This window comes from Scomber japonicus, chromosome 9 (assembly GCF_027409825.1).
Source record: "Scomber japonicus isolate fScoJap1 chromosome 9, fScoJap1.pri, whole genome shotgun sequence".
In the NCBI taxonomy this organism is placed as follows: Eukaryota; Metazoa; Chordata; class Actinopteri; order Scombriformes; family Scombridae; genus Scomber; species Scomber japonicus.
In genome coordinates this window covers 40,202,192-40,218,733 of record NC_070586.1, presented here as the reverse complement: position 1 = coordinate 40,218,733, position 16,542 = coordinate 40,202,192, and the positions used below count along the sequence as shown (strand labels likewise).

At 37.3% G+C, this 16,542-nt stretch overlaps 1 protein-coding gene across 1 annotated transcript; it reads right to left on the bottom strand.

Annotated features, from left to right (window-relative positions):
• Positions 1-3,270: 3,270 nt before the first annotated feature.
• On the bottom strand, positions 3,271-14,710 carry dpp7 (dipeptidyl-peptidase 7). Its single transcript, XM_053325159.1, has 13 exons — positions 14,581-14,710; positions 13,922-14,048; positions 13,688-13,827; positions 11,890-12,053; positions 10,569-10,704; positions 10,102-10,183; positions 9,542-9,708; positions 7,848-7,908; positions 7,458-7,576; positions 4,911-5,067; positions 4,666-4,730; positions 4,519-4,589; positions 3,271-4,425 (listed from the first exon to the last, which is right to left on the bottom strand). The coding sequence occupies exons 1-13, from the start codon at positions 14,665-14,667 to the stop codon at positions 4,314-4,316; spliced, it is 1,488 nt and encodes a 495-aa protein (XP_053181134.1). The 5' UTR covers positions 14,668-14,710; the 3' UTR covers positions 3,271-4,313.
• Positions 14,711-16,542: the final 1,832 nt, after the last annotated feature.

The following is a 16,542-nucleotide window of genomic DNA, read 5'->3' as shown; positions in this document are numbered from 1 at the left end:
AGTAATGCACAGCTCAACAGAATAAGGTCATAGACGCTTCATTGCACATAAGATACAATGAAATTTAGTTTGGCAGCAATCCTTGTAGTAGTTACAATCAGTAAAAATATAAATAAATATGTATTACATAAATAACAACATATCTAAAAATATGTACAAAAATCAAGTAACAACAAGAACAAGAACAAGTTGAAGTGCAGGTAAAATTGCAGTATGTTCATTGTTCCTGCAGCAGTCTCTTCACCGCCATGGGGAAGAAGCTGTGTTTGAGTCTGTTTGTACAGGCTTGCATTACTCTGAGTCTGCCAGACGGGAGTCTGGTGAACAGAGAGTGACATGGGTGAACTAGATCATTCTATATCTTTTTGGCCCGCCGGAGGAGACGTCTCAAGTAGATCTCTTCTAGGCGTGGGAGTGGGGAGCCAACGATCCACTTAGCTGTCTTGATGACTTTATTCAGCCGTCTCTTCTCTGCTGTAGTGCAGCTGGCGTATCACACTGTGCATCCGAAAGTAAGGACACTCTCTATTGTGCAGTGGTAGAAGTTCCTCAGAAAAGGTGGAGGGAGTTTGCTCCTCCTCAGCGTTCTCAGGAAGAAGAGACGCTGCTGAGCTTTTTTGATGATGTGGGTGGTGTTCACAGTCCAGCCCAGGTCATCGAGATGTGCAGGCCTAGGAACTTGCAGGGTGTTTTCTGAGTTTGCAGGTGTTTTGGCATTTGCAGCAAAGTGTTTTCTGAATATGCAGGTGTTTTGGCATTTGCATGCGTTATGACCCTTCTCGGCCATCGTACGATAGAGAGATAGGCACTCTATATCATAAGATGAAGCTTCCAATTGGCAACTCAGACTCTGACTATGTTAACTTGAATAATACCATTTCTGTGAGCTAGTGCTACTTTTATGTTCACAACACTTAACCACTGATAGTAAAGTCAACATTTTGGTTAAAATCTAGTAAACTTTCTTTGTAATTTCTAGTAAGGTATACTACATAGTACAGTGTGGCTATATTTTGACGTTTGAATTGAGTCTGTAGCTGAAAGTATGCAGGAATAATTCATTTATTTTGAAAAGCCTGAAAAATCTCCAGGCGTTTTGGCTCTGCCCCCAATTAAATAATAAAATCTTAAATGTGTGGCTTCAAATGTAACTTCCTTTGCATTTCAGATGTAACTTCCTTTGCACAGATTTCACTTAAATTTATTTTGTAATTAAATAACATAACACTGTTACACGTAACTAGTTACCCTTCAAATCTGTGGATATTTGTAGTTACCTTTTCAATGTATTTGTCAATAAAACATTTCCCTTCTAACATGCATATACTGTTTATACACCAGCTCTATTTATGGTTGTTGTGGACAAATGCATTTATATACACTTATACCTGCTTACAAGTACATTACATTGTGTTATGAACCGTTTATTAGCTGTAAATAGGGAGGACTTAAAGTTACGTGCAACCCTTTAATGTTAAATGCAAAATGAATGTGTGACAAAGTTTACTTCCTGTCATAAAGCTGTTCAAACACTCTAGGTTGTTATCAAGACAAATTGTCCATTTTAATAATCAGTATATATCAGTAGACCATCAGACATCTGTATTTACTATTCAGATTATTGTGAAGCTGCATTTTGCCAGCTGGCTCTGTCACCATGACAACCTGACAGAAATGACATCATCATATGTTATGACATCATACATTATGACATCATCATATGTTATGACATCATACATTATGACATCATCATATGTTATGACATCATACATTATAACATCATACATCAAAGTTCTATAACCGCTTTGTTCCACTTTGTGAGTACAGAACACAAGACCAGGTCCTGATCACTTATCAAGAAGAGTTTTAGAAAAAGTTCAGAAAGTGTTTCATAGAACAGGATTCCTATTGTAAAATGGCGAGTTCCAGTTGTTTTGTTGCTTCTGACATTAACAGAAACCCAGAGATGTTCTCTTCTAAAAAGGACAAGAGGAGGCTCTGTGGAGGAAGATCTGCTGTGAAAAGGTCCTACACAGAAATAACACAGGACAGCCGCAGAACTGCACAGCTCTCTTCTCCTCAGAGGAAGAAGATAAAAATCTGCAAGAGAAGACTTGCCATGAAAAGGCCCTTCTCTGAAGTGTCACAAGATGACCACAGAGACCCAGAGATGTCCTCCCCAGAGAGGAAGAGAAGGAGGATTACCACCGACACAGAGGAGAAAGTCATAGTACTGCCAAGTACCTCCAAAGAGACTCCTTGCACTGTGGCTAAGGTATCTTCAAGAGGAACCAGACCCTGTACGGTGACATCCAGAGTGTCAAACATCTGGATCATCGGCGACAGTTACATTCGTCGAGGAGAGGAAGCAGCCAAGAAAGAATACGGCAGGAATCTTGGACTTCATGCCAACATTCAATGGTTTGGTAAAGGAGGGATGCGTTGGGGTGGTGTTCTTCCTCGTTTTTATGCTGAGTTAGCCAACCAGAGTCCTCCAGACATTTTAGTGGTCCATGCCGGTGGCAACGACCTTGGACTGATGTCCCCCAAGAAACTGGCATTCCTGATGCAGAGGGATTTACAGCAGCTGCGTGCACAGTTTCCCTCCATGCAGATAGCTTTTTCCTGCATCAGTGAGCGGCAGCAGTGGAGATATGGAAAACCTGTGCAGATAAATAATGACAGGAAGTCTGTCAACAGGTTCATGAAGAAGAACGTTGACTACATGGGAGGTGAATTCATCGAACATCTCTACCTGAAGTTCTACAACAAGAACACATTTCTGCCTGATGGAGTGCACCTGACCACAGCTGGAAACCAGGTGTTTCTGACCAGCATCCAGAGCACGTTGGACAAGATTCTACAGAGGTCTACAGAGCAGTGACTGTAAATGTTACTGTTGTCTGTATTTATGAAATAAATGTTGAAAATGAGGATTCTGTAAAGTGGTATAATATCTGTATGTGACAATAAGTTCATCATTAAGTGTTCATCATTTTCACATTATTAAACATCTCTGCAGGTCAATCTGTCATTACAACTCAAAATATAAATTATGTATATCAAACCTCTCAAACACTCATTTAAGAAATATTACAGTCAAATATTCTATATGACATTATTAGTTCAATGATTAATGTGTCAGTGTTAGAGCAGCATGTTACTGTTGTAGCTGCTGGAGGTGGAGCCAGTTTGAACTACTTCATATACATTTAGCTAGTTAGTCTGCTAGAGTTGGGTGATTAATGAGTTCGGATACACATGCTGGTTTTTATTTTATGTACTTTTTCTGGCATCTTTGATTTTTGGTGAAATATTCATTAATTCATTTATATAACATTTATTGAAATGAAATCATGTGAGACATTCAGAGGGGAAATGGTGGAAATTGGTGAAGCTGCTAACAACTCATAGACATCTCTAGACACCACTAGTTTAATCTTACATATTGTATTTAAGCTACTATATCAGCAAAATATACAATTGTGTAAAATGGAAATATTCAGGTAACGTTCTCTAAATGTTCCACCACTGAATTCCAATGCATACATCATGTGATTTATAGTTTAGTGAGCATATTCCCAATGGTAGTAGTAATGTTAAAGAAAACCATTCTATTTTGAACGGATGGGGAACGTTTGGTACAGTGAGCACAGGGGCACTACAGAGGAGTCCCAAAATCACACACTGGCATTCCTCTGACCATTGTAAACAAGTTATGTAATCCATCACCATTCTTCTGTTTTCTGCTGTGTGTGTTAATGCAGTTTAATACTAAATAGGTGTGAAAGTTCTGCACTGAATTATCTCATAGCAATAATGTAACTGACATGTGGATTTTTGTCATACAGAACAGGATAGGAAGACAAAATGCATTCTGATTTCTGAAACACAGTGGTGTGTGTTTCTGCTGGTTAGCTGGCTGTAAAGTCTGTAACATTTGTAGTACAAAAAACAAACAAAACAAAAAAACACAGCAATGTTCCTTTAACACATTTTATGGCTTTTTGACATCAGCTAAACTGCAACTTCAGAAAGCTACTAATAATTTAGCATTTGGAAACTCAGTTCAGCAGCTGACAGCACAATCAAAGAAGAAGCACATTTAAAAAACAAGTACATTTTTACAGTGTGAACCACCACACACACTCAGTATGTGAGTTATTATAGAGTGGAATCCAGACACTGACTCCAACATCTGCACAGCTGTTACTGAAGCTGGGTTTAAAATGTACTTAGAATTTGACAAGAAATAAGTGACTTCACAGAAGCGGTCTCAACTCCAGCCCTGAAACAAACCCAGGACCTGGACTTTAAGGTGACTGTTGTAATCTGGTCCTCTCCATCTTCACCCACTGTGAGATGAGATCTGCTTCCATCTTCCTGGCTGTGATCACTGACTCTGGATCAGCATCATTAGATCCTCTGCATGAGCAACGACAGACGGACATCACATGATTTTTCTGTGACTCTACATGATAAAGAATAAGTATTTAGGGGGTCAGTGGATTGCTGTACCTTAAATCAAGATGATGGGCTCCTCCAGAAATGTTGACAGCTATCAGAGATGAGCTCAAGGACTTCCTCACCTAAACAGCAGAGAGCAGATTAACTCTGATCTACTTCAGTCACATCACAGTTCACTCACTGAATGAAATTTCTTACCCCTCCATTTGCCCAAGGGTCCAGATCTCCATTAGAGAAAATAATGTTGCTGGCTGTAGAGAGAGCTGAACAGATGAGAAGAGAAGAACTCATTATGAACCATCTCAGTTCCATCATGTAAAACACTGGAGAATGTTTGATTCTAAAATGTGGTGTTACTTCAGTAGAAACTTTTGGACAACACCTGTAGATGTCAGATGACAGTACAGTACAGTGTGGTGTATTTGGTGGTATTTTGTGCTCACCGTCACCCCAGAACTGGGTTTTGAGCCAGTCTGGTCGTGGGATGACAGCCCAGCGTTTGGAGCAGTACAGCTCACGGTCTTTCTCAGTGAAGCTCATGGGAGGAAACATGTCTGTCACGTTGTTGCTCTCGTAGCAGAGATCTATCTCTGTGCATGCCTGCAGCCACAACACAGACAGGACAAATGTTAATGCCATTCTGGATGTCACACATGAAATAAACAGACTTATATTCATTTAAATTAAATACACAATCAGGTAAAACAAGAGTGTAATGTCTTATTTCTGTCATGGGCAATAAAATATTTTTCATTTGTTTATTGCTCAGTGACAAATAAGGGTTGGTAAGATGAGTAATTCAAACATCATTTAAAACTAGTTTTAAAAGCAGCATCATGTTTGTTAAAATGTACATTTAGTATTTTTGTTAGTTTTTGCACCATTTTTTACCAAAAGACTGAATGCTCCTGAAAATGTCAAATGGTGTAACCACAAAAGAATGATAAATATTAAATATTTTATCACCTACAATGTGTTTAAGTGGATTTATACTAATAATGACTTCATTTAAAAACATCAAATGAAAAGAAACAAATCATTTTTTAAAAATATATCTTATTTATTTATTCATATCTGTGTGAGGGTATTATCCTGTATGTAAATCTCAGGAACATTCACTTCTGCATATTGCAGGGTTATATATTGCAGATTTATTCACACAAAGATCCAGTCTACTGTATCTACTTTCCTATTTGAGCCTATTCTGTTGATTATATTTTTAGCACACTTTCACCTTCATGCTGCTACTGTTTTCCACTGTACTGCTGTGTCAACTTGAATTTCTCCCAAGGGGGACCCATAAAGAAACATCTTATCTCATCTTATCTCTGTATCTGTATCTGTTATCTAGGTGAGGAACAGGAACTGTAGTGATGCACAGAGCCAAGGACCCATATTTGTGCACACTGCTGGTGGAATAACTTAGAAGCACCTGAGAACTGTTCCAGATGTCCACACAGCTGTTTTAATATGTGTCAAAGAATAAAATGCCTTAACACAGTTTGGAGCTTTACAGGTTCTCCATCAAGACTAAATACTATGAATTTTTACATAATTTTGGACCATTACCATTATAATAGATAGATAATCCAGTTGAGCCCTATATCATGTCCACTTTAAGAATAAAGATGGTAACTTGAATGTATTTTTAACTTCTCTCAGTCTATGGAAGATTTCCATGTTTCAATGTTAGAGAAGTGCTGACCATGAACCCATCTGTGCAAGTCTAGAGCCATGGGAGGGGAGGAGCTCGCTTTGGTGAGCGAATTCAGATAGTCAGGAGTCATCCTGGACTCGACACTCTGATTCAGGAAACACATCAAAAAAAGTGTCTAACTCTGTCAAATACAACCTGGCAAATTTCAGACAGATCAGGAATTCATTAACCAGCAGTGAAGCTTTGATGTTTTTACACTGTATGATCCTCTCACATATAGACTACTGCTTAACCAGCTGGTCACTGGCATGTACAGCAGGTCTCAAACCCATAAAATCTCTCAATAAAAAAGCCCTAAAGACTCTGGATAAAAAACCCTTCTCCTTCCATATCTGTAAGACCCTTAAAAAACATAATTTTTTAAGTTTCCATAATTTTAAAACTTTTAGATTGGCTTGTTTTGTGTATAAAAGTCTCCATGGTCTTGCTCCACCCCAGCTGAATGAATTCATAAGGAAAAGGACTCTGGGAGGTATGAACACCGGGGCTTGTGATAGAGGAAACTGTGAGATTCCCCACAGGCGTACCACGTATGGGAGGAACGTGTTGTCTGTTGTGGGGGGGGGGGGGCATCTGGAATAGTCTTCCCTCCACAATAAGGGAATGCCCCACATACTCTTCTTTTAAAAAGGACAACTAAAACAATGGCTCAAATCTAATCAAAAACTGGACTTGACACTAACTAAACATTACTTTTTATTACATTGTTGTATCCTGTCTGGATCTGGTAGCCTTTTGATTGTGTATTGTGCTGTGTGTTGTCTCCTCTATTTGTATTTTATCTATTTATTTGATGTCTCTTCTATTTGTATTCTTTTTTTTTTTTATTCACTAGGATGCAAATTAGCAGCTTTGCTATAATCCGGCATGTTTACAGAGATGTTTAAATATCGATGTTCATCAATGTGCACTGTCCCTATCCAAAAATAAAGTATTTATTATTATTATTATTGTTATTATGGCAACAGGTCACATCTGGATGTTTGCCAGTATTATAAGCTCACACATTTCACTCATTGCCGTGTCTGGAGATTTAAACGTGGCTAAGCAGAATTTTTCAAACTTGCAGTCTTCAGCCTTAACTGACACTAACTCAAATATCATCACCAGAGTCAATTATCAGATTTCTGGAGCCATACACGCAATAGTACTCCCCAACACCACAGTTCCATTTTAATACTTAAAAAAAATCTTGAAATTATCCTGTATTGGCATTTTAAACAGACACCTCACTAATGCTGTGTGTAATGTGTGTTGCTGTGTGTTACAGTACCTGGTAGTCCCAGGCCATGCTGTCAAAGCCCAGTCCACACCCGGTAGGATCAGCACAATCCAGATACAGACTGTACATATCAAAGCAGGTCAACACTCCTGTAGCATTGTACACAATCCCTGCAGGATCGAACACACACACACACACACACACACACACACACACACACACACACACACACACACACACACACACACACACACACACACACACACACACACACACACACACACACACACACACACACACACACACACACACAAAAGAGAAGGTGAATCATTTAAAGCTGGCTGCTTCCCTCTAGTGGCCTCTAGTTGACATGAACTACATCCAAATTCCAACTTCTATAAGAGCACAGAAATCAGATATCATAAGTGTATTTGACTTTACCTGCAGTGTTCCTGAGGTTGGCCATCAGGTCAGATCCAGTCAGCATGGTCTCACAAGCCACCTGAAATATCAGGTTATATTTCTGTCATCATTGCTAGTTTCACTGTCCTTAAACACAGCTTCCTCTTGTATATCTCTTCATTCTACACTTGTATTTGCATTTTTTTGGCTTATATTTTATTTTGCCTTCAAAATGTCCCCTTCAAATGTGCAATACACACATACATTTACTGAATATTCATCCACAGACATGAAACATATCTTCCATACTTTTATGTTAAATATATTCATGTGTTATTCTTACATTTACTTCCTATGTGGAAAACTTAAAGATAAACTGCGGAGTGTCTGACCACTAGAAGCTATGGAGCAACAAAGATGTGTTCTTTGACGAAGCAAACAAAGTCATTTAGGAAAATACCTGATATATTTTGTTGGGTAACTACAGCTACAATGAAGAAGAAGAAAAATGGACAGAGGAAACAGATGGAAACAAAAAAATTCTCAGCTCTTTACATTTGAATATGAGCTGGTTGTGTGAGGCTGCAGGTCATGTGATGCGGGTGTGGTTTTACATTGTGTGTTTAATATGAGGTGTGTAGCAGGCTTCATCTGGTTCTACTATACTGTGATGTTCAATTACTTTAATACTCCAATTAAGTAAACACATGAAAACTTTCTTCCTCCAACTCATTTCTAGTAAACTTAGTGTGGAGAGTATAAAGGACTCTGTGTTCTTCTGTTCTTTACCTGTGAGCTAACCTTGAAAGCTTTGGGATTTTACTCTTTATTTGTTTCCTAAAATCAATTCCACACACTCCTTTATCCTCACACACATTTCTCTTATTTTGACACAAAGCTTCAATTATCACATTTTTCTTTTTTTGTTCTAATGACAAAATGACATGATCTACACGAGCAAAGAGAAGTGAAAGGTGGATCAAATATTCCTCATTTCTCAGCAGCAACACATCTCCACCTTACTTCTGTTAAACTGCTTGAAAATAAAAAATCCATAAAAATACTGAAGTCATAGAGCTTCGTCTTTTTCTATGATTTTTTATGTGTGTGTATCAAATACGTGACACCCAGAATCAAATATCATGATATTTTTGACCAAATACCTCAATATCAATAGTTTGACAATATTGTTGACTATTGGTTCTTTCACAAAATATTTACACAATGAGATTATTGATAAATAATAATCAGTAATGTGGATATAATGACTAAGTGGATAAAGGCAGATAATAGAACAATTTTTACTGTAATACAGCCTTTAAAGGCAGGAAAAGACACTTATTCCATATTACCGATAGACGATAGACTATAAAATATCACGATATTGATTAAATATTGATTTATTACCCAGCACTAGTATCCAATTATATTTTTGAACTTTACACAACTCTACTGTTTTCTGCTGCTTGTATGTTGAACTTTATATTTATTTTGATAATATCATTTTATCATAATTGGAGACGAGTGACACTGAATCTGCTTCTATAACTGTTCCTATTCCTATTTCACTCATTAAAAAAAGCTTCACAGCTGTTGGGTAACATCTGGATCTGTGTGCATATTGTATAACATTTTCTATTGAGATGACTGTAGACTTACTAACTATAGACTTTAGAAGTTTCACTTCTGTTTTATTCAAAGTAGTAAGATCTGCTTTAGACTACTGTACACACCTTAACAGGGTTAGCAGGCATGTTGCCCATGAAGTGAGTACTGTAGGGATAATCCAGCATGGCCATCAGAGTGAAGGCGTTCCTCAGCATGCCGTTCAGCTGGTGGATGTCCTGAGGGGACGATGGAGGCTTACACAGGCTGAACTCTGCCTGGATGCGACTGTATTCTGCTCAATTCACAGGAGACATTTCTTATCCAGAGTTATAACATCTCATTGTTTTCCCTCCAGATTTTTCCTCCAGAGCTGCTGTACATAAAATTAAAGCCATGCTCTGTTTATAAAGCAGAGGTTCTCAAACTTTTTCACATCAAGAACCCCTAAATTGACACAAATGACACCACACACCCCCACCTGATAGGATTTTTGCTTTCAGATGTTCTATTACAGAAAGTGTATGAAAGCCATGACCAAAGCAGTCATACATTGTCATAATGTTACTTATGGATGGAATGAAAGTGAATATAAATCAAAAAGGAGTTTTTGCTGGGTGCCCCATGGAACCACCTGAAGGACCCCTTTGAGAACCATTGTTAAAAAAGCACATTATCAGAGTTTTACCTTGGTGTTCAGCTAAGTGTTTGAGCTGAGAGAAAGCTCGTCTCACAGCGTCTCTGCACCCTGGATCAATGTTCTCAAAATCCTTTGAAAAACAAAGAAAGTTCAGTTCAAACATTCCCTTCAGACAAAAAAATATTGGCTTTGAATAATAATTTTTGTCCAATATGTTTTTCCCACAATAAAATAAAATAAAAAAAGTCCTTCAAACAACTTCTCCTTTTTCTCCCTCATTGAAAGATCAGGAATCTCTGATTTTGTGAATATTGTTGATTTCTGCAGTTTTCCTTCTGGACACTAGATGGCTCCTACTTATGTAAAGTTGCATACTGGATCATGATTGGTCCCGCACTAGTTGCAATGTCACAAATCTCGCTCACCTACAGGTAACACGCGTCAAACTGAGATTTAAAGAGAAACGTTCCTCTCTCAGCTGATGATAACCCCAACAGCATCCATCATCCACTTACAGCTGTGACATCTCTGAAGAACTGCCTGGAGTCTCCCATTCCAGCTGTGGACAGTATTGGGGCGCTGGCAGCCAAAGCTCCTGCCACCAAGTTTGGATACTTGAGCCTCATGTAGACTGACAGCATTCCACCATAACTGTAAGAAGACATGAGACACAAAGAGAAACACATCACTGAGTCACTCCTCATTTCATACGAGGCAGAGTGGAAGTATATGAAGGCTCAGGTCACAGTGTGAAACCAAACACTGAAGATAGTTTTACATCTGGAATCATATTTTGAGTTCTTACTATAGTTGAAGTAAATGAGCTTTGAAGTTTCAGGTTTGGTTTAGTAACAAGAGTCTGAGTCTTAGGCTGACTTTCTAAATGCATGGAGACAACAGACCCTTAGCAAAAAGTAGTTTATTCAAATGTACTACTTAATACTTATTTTATACTAAAACTGAGGCAGTATACTTGAAGTTTACTTTGTATATAATATATTTTATATACTTAAGAATAGTATAGTGAAGTATACTTGGCTTATACTGAAAAGTATAAAGAAAAGTCTAAGACTAAGTACATTAATACTAAGACTTAGAAAGCTTATACTTGTACTTTAGTATACTTTTTACTTCTTTCTGCCACAAAGTACTAATACTTAGTATATCTTGATCCAAGTACAGAATAAGGTCAAGTCATTGACTCGTGCTTACATTTCATTTAGCAGAATAAAAATGTTTTTAGCTTTGAGGTATTACCCTGTTATAAACTTACATGTTCAACATCATATAGTATAGAACTAGTACAATGGCACTATATAGAAGAGTGGACTTGTGCTATACTTTAAGTATACTGCAATAAACTAAAATGTGGACTAGAAGTATATACCTAGTACACTAGTAGTATATAGATGAGTGTACTTGATGTATACTTGAAAGTGTACTTTTGTAAACTTAAAATGTTCCAATTTAGTCCAAAGAGGTATTAAATTTAAATTAGTATAGTACACTACAAGTACATGGTCCGTAGTATACTTGATATACTTACAGTCAAGCATACTTAATGAAATGACCTTCAAGTATACTACTTTTTGCTAAGGGGATACACACTGAATTGAAAAGGACAACATGATGTGTGGAAAATCTGCTGTTGTTTTGAGTCAATCCTTGGCTCTCTTTGGCCAGAAAAGGTCTATAATATGGCAACAACTGGGTGCATATTTGTGTTGGACTCAAGTCTAATAAGCCACTTATTCATACTTCAAATAAACAACTGCCATCAGATTGATCAGTTCAAAATAAAAGTTCAGCAACAGGTCAATGACGGTGAGCTCCCACCTGCCACCAAACACGATGACGGGACAGTCTGTGGCTGCCAGCTGCTGTTTCAGCTCAGTGATCATGATGGCGTAGTCAGCGAGGGCCTGCTCCACCGTCAGCAGGCTGACCTGAGGGATGTTAAACGACTCTTTGCCAAACGGGAGAGATTTACCGTAGTATCTCTGTGTGAGAGAAAGAGAAGACAGGGGGCACATGGGGGGGGGGGGGGGGGGTACTCAAGCTTGATTAGAGATTCAAACATATGCTGACAGTGTCAAAGCTACAGGACACACCTGCTCCTGTGACAAGTCATCATGCAGCAGTATGGTTTCTTCCATGGCCATGACCCCATATGTGACTCTTATACTGAAAGGCTCTAAATATGCTCTAAAAGATTGGAACTTAATTGAAGACAAAATGAACAGCAAGTTAGCAGCAAGCTAAAACAGTACTGTATAGTTATAGTATTATATAGAGAAAAGTGCTGAACTAATCAGACTGCATTTAAAGGTAGGTTTCATGTTCTATATTTTTGTTACTGTCAAAAAAACCAAGGCCAAACCACTATATATGTGTATGTATATTATTCCTCTGTGCCATCCACAGTAGTCCCCTAAAAAATGTACAATTTCCTCCTGTTTGAGGAGCGGTGATTAAAAACTACAGCAACCAGCTGATTTAGATCATTTTTGAAGCATTTTTTTTTATTTTTAAAATGAAATCATACTGTATATTTGCAAGATTTACTTCATCTTATACTTGTGTACCCCTCCCCCACCCCACACACACACATAGACTACAGCTGTACAGATATGATATATGTAACTTATTATGGTGATGATAATGGTAATAAGAGGGGTTTTGTGGTGTTTTTTCAGATCTTTTGTTTGTCTGCTCATCAGTCTAAACTTGTAATGTATCTTTATTGATCCTCCTAGGGAGAAATTCAAAAACTGACCTAACAGTAGCCTTGTAATGGTGATAAATAAATAAATAAAGTAAAATTTTATATACAATAAACAATCTCTGTGTAAAATAATCTGCAATCATATAAATCTGCAATATACATCCATTCCTGATAATATATACAAGTGTGCAATGTTCAATGTTCCTGGGAATAAAATCAATTCTTGTCCCCTTTTCATCAAATGTATTGTGTTACTTGGTAAAAGTAATTGTTTTGTTTTTAAAATTGTATTATTGTTGTGCACTTTTACTTCACTTACTTATAGAAAAATGACACAGTAGGGAGTCATGAAGTATTGACAGACAGACTGTTTGTTTATAATGGTGTCTTCTGAATGTCAGTGCTGATACCTGCATGTCGGAGCTATTGATACTGTGGTTTGATACAAACCCAACAGATATTTAACATATCTCAATATCAGTCGGCATCATATTAATGAAGAATATTTACTTAATTAATCTATTTAACTAACTTAAGTCTTTGCATGTGTGTGTGTGTACAAATTTGTCCTTTTTCTTTCTTTTTGAATTACAGTATATCACATCTTTTAATACATTTTGAGGCCACACTTATAAGTTTAGAAAAAGGACGGTGAGATTCCACCAAAGCCAAGAAATGATCTATGTTCGTTTTTGCAGTTAGAGCAGCTGACCAGATGTTTTTAATGGTCATTTTATTCTTCAAATGGTTAGTGCTGAAATTTAAGCTGCACTGTAAAAAAACAAAAAACATATGGTTGGAAGGTTGTGGAAAATTCAAATCAGCTGATAGTATGAGTCAAACTTTAACAACTCACTTCCTATTTTCCTTTGTCATATGATCTGACACTGTACACCAATGTTTTCTTACATGCTCAGCAAATATGACCAAGGCTCTCTGCTGGGCAGCCAACTCTGTGATGAATCCAGAATTGAGGGCAAATTCCCAGATGTTTCCCTCGTTGCCCGTGTAGAAGAAAATGGGACCGTAACCCTTCTTCCAGTACTTGTCTAAAGTGGGAAGAAATGCAGAACACAATGAGTAACACGAGCTCATACATGCAAGTTGTTAAATTTAAAAAAGGTGACTGGTCAGTGGATGGACCTGTGATCAAGTAACGCTGGCTGAATGTGGCGTTCCCCATGCTGTTAAAGTTGAAGTGATCCAGAGTCTGACTGAAATACTTCTCTGTGAATTGGGGTTCCATCTTGGATCCATGATGTTTTGTTGACTGTGAAAAATAATGAAATGTACATCATATATTATATTAAGTTTTCATTCATAAAACTCTGTGGCTAAAACGGACATTTAGTTTGACATTCAAGTTTTAACTTGTCTTACTTGAAATTCTCAGAGGAAGTCCAGGAAACAAACAAAAGTCATGTCAAACTAAACTCCATTTAAAAAACTGGAGATGTAACACCTTTACTTTAATAGAAACCTATCAATTCACCGACATCGAGTATCTTCATATCTATCGTAATATTAAATCTTCATTTTGCAATACGGCTTACACCTGATAAATTATTGACAATATTTACATTAACATGACAAACTTCCATATGTGTTTGGCTGTATCCTCTCAAATAGAAGACACATTCTAACAGGTTTAAATCAGTAAAATAAGCAAACAACAACTGCACTGCGGGTCAATGTATGCCGTACTACACAATAGGTTTGATAAGATAGTTTTGAATGGAGTTTCTTTAAAGCGGAACTGAGGTTTCAGAAAAGTAGAAAAACATTTAATATTCAAAGGTTACCTGGAAATAAGTTTGCGGCAGAGCCTGCAGCAGCTGAGCAGAAAACAGGGTCAGTAATAGCGGGAATAAAGCTGCTAACTCACTCATGTTTATAGAGCAGTGTCACCAACTACACCGTAATATTTACAAGTATAAACCTACTACCGCGCATGCGCCAGTTGTGTGTGTCACATGATTTGTTTAGAGCTCTATGCTGCGTTTAGGTGCACCTCGTAACACTTGATAACCCTGTTTCAGAAAACTCGCAGTGGAAAGAAAAGAAAGGGTTAAGGAACACAAATGTAACCACGGTTCTATGAAAACTCATGCTCTGCTCAAGTTATGAGAAAAATTACAACGTTGTTTCACGGCCGCAAAAAATAAGATGAAAATACAAAATTACCTAAATGTTATTACCATTCGAATGCCACACAAATACATTTACCTTTTAAAGACATTTTAAATAGCAGAAATACATGAATATATAAATAAATCAAGAAATACAGAGAGAAATATTATCTATTTATGTACTGTACACCTATTCATTGTTTTTACAATTTAAAATCTATTTGGTCATGTACTTCTATCCCATTGGACCCCATACAGCATGAGTAAATAATGTAATGATGGCTGAATTCCACTTAGCTACTGCAGTGTCAGGATCCTGGTATTACACTGTCATAACTTAGGGGATACTTGAATTAAACAGAGCCATCAGAGAGTTATCAGAGAGTCATTATTGTTATTGGTCGATAATGCTGCTGTGAAACAGGACTATAAACCAAAAGGTGCATCAGTGCCACTATATTTACATGTTAAAACCTGCTCTGAAAGGAGCATCTGTGTTACTGTGGAAACAGTGAATAAAAAGCATAAAGGGACGATACACAGCATGTAAAAGAAGGGACAGAAATAGAAACAGTAGAACTTAATAGAAGTGCACAACAACAATTCTCTTACCTTACAGACTCACATTTCACATTAAAAACATGATCTTATGAAATATGATACATGATGTAATTAATAATACAACAGCTTAAATGAAAATTATATTACACAATAGAATCAACCATAAAACAGTAAACATGTGAAGCTTCACATTGACCTGATACAACAGTCATATGCTGATAACATTTTAATACATTTTTTCCTCTAAATGTTTCATTCAATTCATTCTTCTAATTAAGTATTAAGATTGCAATTCCGTATTAATCACAAAGCACAAAGGAAACATTTTAAAGACAAGAAAAAAGCAGCTTGAGTTCTGCCATACTATTATCAATATTTCATTTTAAAATGAAGTGTAAGAGTATTTTCACTTTGTAGTGTTTCCACTTTTATATAAGTTAACAATCGGAATACTAGTTCCACAGGCTGAAATCAGGCTGTACTACATTTATCTGTAAGTGTGTGTGTGTGTGTGTGTGTGTGTGTGTGTGTGTGTGTGTGTGCGTGGGTGGGGCGACACTGTGGCTACTAAACAATAAAACCCAGCATGACCAGCAGGTCGACCCAGTATGCACAGAGAACGTTTTATTATTCCCTCTCAGTCAGTTAATACTTGAAGTCAGGTGTCTTCTGGAAAGCAGAATCATTTTTCCTTTGACTTCCTTCTCTGAAATGCTCTTTATAACAGGAGGTCAAAGGTCCCTCTGAATAGACCTCATTCAAAACATCTTAGTAAATCTATGATGTAAACCCAAGAGAGTTACTACAACTCTGCACGTTGTAGCAGCATAACATGGTGACTCATAATATGGACACCTGCCATAGAAACTATAACCTGTATTGTTACAGGATTTCATAGCTGGGGAGTTCCTGGATTACAATCTCTGGTTCAAATAGTGTTTAGGATTAAAGTTTTTAATCAAGGCTGTCCATACAGTCATAGAGTGGAAGCTTTTACCACACAATGGAGCTCCAGAAATTTGGGGTATTACCCTAAATCATTAACACCAGATTTGTTTTTATTTGATTTAACCA